We start from the raw sequence: 6,312 nt of genomic DNA, 5'->3' as shown, positions 1-6,312 counted from the left end.
ATGTTCTGTTTGTATGCAATGGAATTCAGATGAATGACTCCAGTTCTGAAAAAAATTGTCTTAGAGATCACAGGCCTTTAAGCACTCCAATGTGATTTGGTTAAAAAAAAACCTGCTTAGTAAAGTAGAATAAAACTTTAACAAAGGTAAAATATCTAATGGAATTCATGCTTGCTGAAGACACAAAACATCTTTTAAGCTGCTGAAGAAAAATGAACTAGGAGTTGTAGCATTTAAGCATCTAAAGCTCAAGTTAGAAAGTGAGCATCTAGCAAAGCTCAACTCGAGAATCTATTGACAAGAGGTATGTGGTTATGTTATACAAATTAATACTTTATATGTGTTATATAAAGTATTTTTGTTGTCTTTGGAACTATATTTATGATTTGCAAAAATGGGTATTACAACAATAAGTATTACATCCAGGAATATTTGGAGATAAAGTGTTGTACAACTCAAATGTTCTTTTAGAGTTCCATTAATCTATAATACTCTTTTTTCAGTCATAGGCAGAAATCTTTAAAAAAAAGGTCAGCTACTACTTTGATAACAGAAAGAAGCTGCATTGAAAGGAGATCTGAAGCACTTCATTCAAAAAATTACTTTCTTCCACATTTTTAAATGTAATTGGCAAAAATATGGTCATTAATTGTAGTTAACTCTGAGAAACCTGAACAAATATAAAATGCTACAGCTAGGTTAATCTCTAGAGTTCTCATAACACCCATTTTGAAATCTTTACACTGGCTGTCAGTTTGTTTCTGTGTACATTATGCTGCTTATTTTGAAAGTCCTCACTCTTATATTTGAGGAATGCAAGATTCATCCCACTCAATCTTCAGAGATCCACCTCCAGTAGTGTCTGGCTTGGAATGAATTTTTTTATTCATTTTTGCTCCATCTTTGTGGAAGTCATTTCTCAGTGCAATTGATGGGCTCCCACCCACATGATCTTACAAACATACAGTACCTCTGTCTACTGTCCTACAAAGCACAATTGTTTATTTTAAATGTTTTTCTTCTATCATAATTTATTTTAACCTAAGATTTTATGTATCTTTTATATTTTAACTTGCTGAGGAAAACAAATTGGTATCAGTATGATCTCTCATATCTATAGAGCTGAAGGGGAAATTATTCCTAAGCTTGTAAAACTCTTGCTTTTATTCATTCTGAAACATCCCAGAGTATGCATAAGGGAAGATCTACATTTTAGTTTTAATATCAATACACATTTCTATGTTGAAAAATAAGAACCTGGATATTTGGGGGCTTTGGAAACTTAATTGGGAAATGATTCTCCCCCGCCCCCACAAACAAACTGAACTAGCAGTAGAAGTCTAGATCATACAAATACTGGCAATCCAGACTATGGTAAATAATTATTTTGCTCTACTCTGCCTTGGTTAAGTCTCACTCGGGATATTGCATTCAGTTCTGTACCTGCCAACTTAAAAAACATACAGATTAATTATTTTCTGTTGTTCATCCCCCGGAGTCACTTGTTGGTGAGATGGGTGGCTATATAAATTTTAAATAAACTGAAGCAAGTCCAGAGAAGGACCACCAAGACAATGAAAACTAAGTTCTATGAGGAACAATTAAAAGATCTAAGTAAGTTTAATTTGAAAAAGAGAAAATTTACAAGGTACATGATAGTGGTCTTCAAAAATTCTAAACGCTATTACATTGTAAAGAGTTAAAACTTATTCTGACTTGCACCAGAAAGTAAAATTAAAACTGATGGAATGAAATTTCAAATATATAGATTAGGTATTAGGAAAAGCTTCTTGAAAATAGGTACCAGTGAATTAGGTTATTGCATGAAGTGCTTTCTACCCCTTCACTGGACTTTTCAAACAACCTGGATAATCATCCATTAAAAATATTCCAGTGTTTCTATGATTCTAGAAAAAACATGCATAGGGTAGCAATGGTAAACCTTTTTTATATTTTTGCCAATAAAACTACATGGGTATATCCATTATGTCCCAAGGAGCTGACTTCAACTGAAAAGAGGCATTACTTTTCATGTTCTTTTAATTCTGTAACTATATATTTCCTGATAATTACTCTTTGGAATTACCAGTTTGCACTTGTTTCTCTTTTCATACTTTAGTTATCTTCTTTTTCATGTATATGTATTTCTTTGTAGCCACAAGATTCTAATACAAAATTTGGTCTTGTAGCTTGGATATTAGAATGAAAAGTATGAAGTCAAATACTAATTTCTTCTGCAACAGAGATTTTTACATTTTAAGACACTATGTACACAGTTAATTTACGAATACAACACTGAAATACTACCTGCAGTACATTTTGTAACTATGCCTACATTTGGAGAATTTACCCCAAATATTTCAATATGTTGCATATTTATGAAAGACTTTCAACTTTTATACATGTTAAGGAGAATTTTCAGGAGAGTTGAATACATGTTTTTAGCTACAATGATCTTCCCCTCCCAATATAAATAAATATCTTTTATGCTATGTATGTTAAGTCAATTTGCTTAATATTATTCCTTTATTCTTATTCTTTTCTATAATACTTATTTAATAAAGATGCTGGGCAGAACTAAATATAGCCTGTCTATGTGTGATGAATGTAAATACACACACACACACACACACTCACACACACACACTCACACACACACACATTCCTCATGCATGGATTGGCTAGATTTAGTTCTATCCAGGATCTTTATTGTAAATATATATTGTAAATACTACAATTATTTACAGTATCACTTGAAAAATGCAATGACAGTATTATTGTAGTATTATTTGTTTCTGACAAAAATGTAGAAATTATAATGGTTCAGCAACCGTGTAGCAGTAAAGCCCATAAGTAAAAGTTAAATAAACAAATTGATTAGAATAGAAAGATGGTCAAATATAGAAAAAAGCAGAGAAGCTACAAAATTTATTTTCCAACAAAATAACTCCCCACAAGTTGTGTAAACTTGTCTTACTAAACAAACACCCTAGAACACAAAAAGTTTACATTTCCAGTGAAACACTCAGTCACATTTGCTTATGTTTTTAACTTTCCTGGATCCTCATAAAATAAAATAAAAAGCCAGCAGATTGATGTTTTCCCAATTACCTGTTAGTTGTAAACTTTCCCATGTCACTTGCCTGCAATCTTGAGCTTCTGAGTTAAAAAACAGCAATGAAAAAATAAAACCACACAGATTTTAGAATAATCTATACTTGGAGCTGATTGATGCATTATGATTTAACCCTAGTTTCCACATTCAGGTGCTGTGATCAAGCTTGAAGCAGATGATATGCTTCTATAAAAAGAATAACCATCCATATCTCCTCCTTGACAAGATATTATACCTAAACTTAAACATATGATAATTATGGCAGATTCATAAGATATGGGATGATCCTCAGGTAATTTTAATAATCTCTCCCCGTCCCTCTCTCCCTTTCTCATACACAATACAAACACACACACTCTCATTCAGGCACACACATGCTTATACATGTCAACCGTTGCCCGTCAAGTTGATTAAAAAAACTGTGCTGTCAGAGCAATTGTTTAAGTAGTGTGCACAGCAGGACCATTTATAGTGTCACGTTATTTTTGCCATAGATTCTAAATGCAAAGATGATACGTTTGCAAGAAAAATCCAGCATGTTATCTAAAGTGGTCAGTCCTATTTACACTAAGTATAAGAATGTGTGTCTAGAGTAAACAGTGCTACCCATTTTTCAGTTGCCCATAATTCAAAAGCAAATCTGCTGATTTGGCATTAGGATTCTAAAATAGTGTGATCAATCTTATGTAAGGAGGTGCCTGCAGAAATAACATTTATAAACTGTCTATACAGTACACAGTACCAGTATATAGAAAAGATATTTTGACTTTATGATCCCCTGTGTATAAGGCAAGACTGAATTCTGTTTCAAAATGTAGTCCACCAGAGGAACAAGCAACAGAAATCAATATGTCAAGAGCCTATAGATTTGTTTTTAAAAAAGAGCTATTGAGAGCTTCAATTTGAATATGCTGATTTTGGCTAGCTGAAAAATGGGGAAAAGTATTAAACATCAACTGTATTTTGTCTAAAAACAGTAACACAACCTTGATGGCAACAGATATCTGTTCAAATGGCAGCTACAAGAATCAGTTTGGGGGAAAAAAAGCATAGCATAACTTCAGAAATTCTGTAGTTGCACTATGCCAATGAGTTACAACCTTAATCAAAATGAATATCCTATTATATATCCTCAATTTGAAAGCACCAGCACTTTAAAATCAGCATACAAGGTGTACTACATTCTGCAGTGGAAAAAAAAATCAAGATTATTTTAAGGACCTTTCTCATACCCAATTTCAAAAGAAACACAAAACTGTCAGAGGCAGGTGTTACTGATGGATATACACATCTCTCTTCCATTCCACAGTGTCACTACGTTTCTTAGGTACCACTTCTCCATCCCTGTCACAATACTGGTCCCTTGATTTATGGCGGCTACGTTGTTTGTTGCCTTCATTGTGATCCTGCTCTCTGTCCCATTCCTTTGATCGATGCCTTGATTCTCGATGTCTGTGATCACTGACCCCATGGGTTTCATCCTTGTGATTATGATCTCTTTGAGAATCATAGGGTTCATGTGATTGGTCCTCTTTTGGTTCTACACATGCTGAATCTTTGTTGTCTTGTGTTTCTGAGTCAATAGTTTCTTGTCGAGATAAACCACGGCTAGTTCCACTACGATGGTTATGATGATGTCCTGAAGAGGAAGAGCGATGCTGAGATTTTCTGGTAGTTTCAACTTTTGTTTCTTCTTCTCCCTGTGAACCAGTTCTTTCAGTGGTTGATTGCTCATTCCTCTGATCAACCTGAGATCCCTGATCAATATAACAAAATGGTAAATATGCATTAGAAAAATGCCTTTTCAAATCATTGATGTCAGTCTTCACAATTCCTGAGCAAATTTGTACTGAGCAAATATGCTTTAGAATAGTAGGTTTAAGGCAATTATTTATTGCTATCCACTCAGACTAATTTAATAATTCAAACTTTATCATCAGCATTTCTTTATAGTATAAGTGAAATTTCATTCCAAAAAGAAAGCGACCAGTCCTTATTTATTTACTAATTTATCCTAACATCTGGCAGTCATGCTAATTTCTGTTTGATCACTTCTCTGAGCCTAGGCACTTCACACAAAAGAAAAAGAAATAATCTGGCAATACAAGAATGAACCAGGCATGAAATAAGCCTCAGAAAAAAACTGGAGCAGGCATCAGTGGGGGAAAAAATCACTGCAAACAGCAGAACAATACTTGTTAAAGACAGTATTTTGTTCTTAAAATAAGAATTATTAAGAATTCAAGCTCTATATATACCAGCAATTGAAAATGGAAATAAAATAGGACAAAGCACAATCAAATCTCATGTTCATCACCATAAAAAAATTCTTAAAAAATGGCAATTAATTACCTTAGTTTAGAGATGTAGCTTTATCAGTCTTTTACTAATTTCAGCAATAAAATCACTTAAAAGCAAATAAAAAAACCTTCAGTTATTGTGAAAAATATGCTAATATTCTGGTTATCCAGTCTGCATGATCAAACCTAGAGTTAAATTAAGTTAAAGTAAGGACAGAACTGTTCAGGCATATTATAGATTTATAATTTCTAAGAAAATAATTTCTTCTTAACTTTGAAACTGATACTTGGTCTCCAGAGAATATTACATCTAATTTGGTAGATATGCAAGTGGATTGTTAACGAAGAATCTTGGTTTCAGAGCTGAATTTTATAATGGCAATTTCCCCAATTTATTCCATGAGAGTCAACTTGATTTTTTCTTAAAAAGACCACAATATTTTCTATTATTGTTAGTTTTCAAAAATATTTTAGAGAGAAATATTAATGGAATGTTTTAAATGGCATTTCATCTGAAAATGTAGGGGACATCTATAATAAAATAAAATAATTTTATTTCATATTTATTTATTTACCATCTTTATTGGGAATGTTTCAGATAATTCATTTGCCCTTCTGCTATTCTCACTGTCTTTTGCAGAAGGCAACTGGTTATGCAACATAATAGAACAGGTGATGATATTGCAAGAGTTGGCAAATTTGCAGGATTTTGATCCACATCCCATTACACAGGTGTAAGATATAGGGTTGAAATTGTTTACATATTTTTTTAAAAAAATCTGTCTTGTTTTTATAAATAACTCGAGTCAGGAAAACTTCTTTCTCCTCCTATTTTTCCCACAGCAAACAGCCTGTGAGAAGAGTTGGACTGAGTGACCAAGAAAGTGGTTCAAAGTC

General features: G+C 32.9%; 1 protein-coding gene across 1 annotated transcript in view; it reads right to left on the bottom strand.

The window, feature by feature from the left end:
• Positions 1–166: 166 nt before the first annotated feature.
• CACNB2 (calcium voltage-gated channel auxiliary subunit beta 2) overlaps positions 167–6,312 on the bottom strand; it is a 195,958-nt gene continuing 189,812 nt past the window's right edge. The window contains exon 14 of the mRNA XM_032237269.1: positions 167–4,872. Within this exon, the coding sequence (XP_032093160.1) occupies positions 4,387–4,872 (486 nt within the window). The 3' untranslated portion in view covers positions 167–4,386. The remainder of the gene's footprint in view (positions 4,873–6,312) is intronic.

Source organism: Thamnophis elegans, chromosome Z (assembly GCF_009769535.1).
Source record: "Thamnophis elegans isolate rThaEle1 chromosome Z, rThaEle1.pri, whole genome shotgun sequence".
NCBI lineage: Eukaryota > Metazoa > Chordata > Lepidosauria > Squamata > Colubridae > Thamnophis > Thamnophis elegans.
This window is presented reverse-complemented; position numbering and strand designations above follow the sequence as displayed.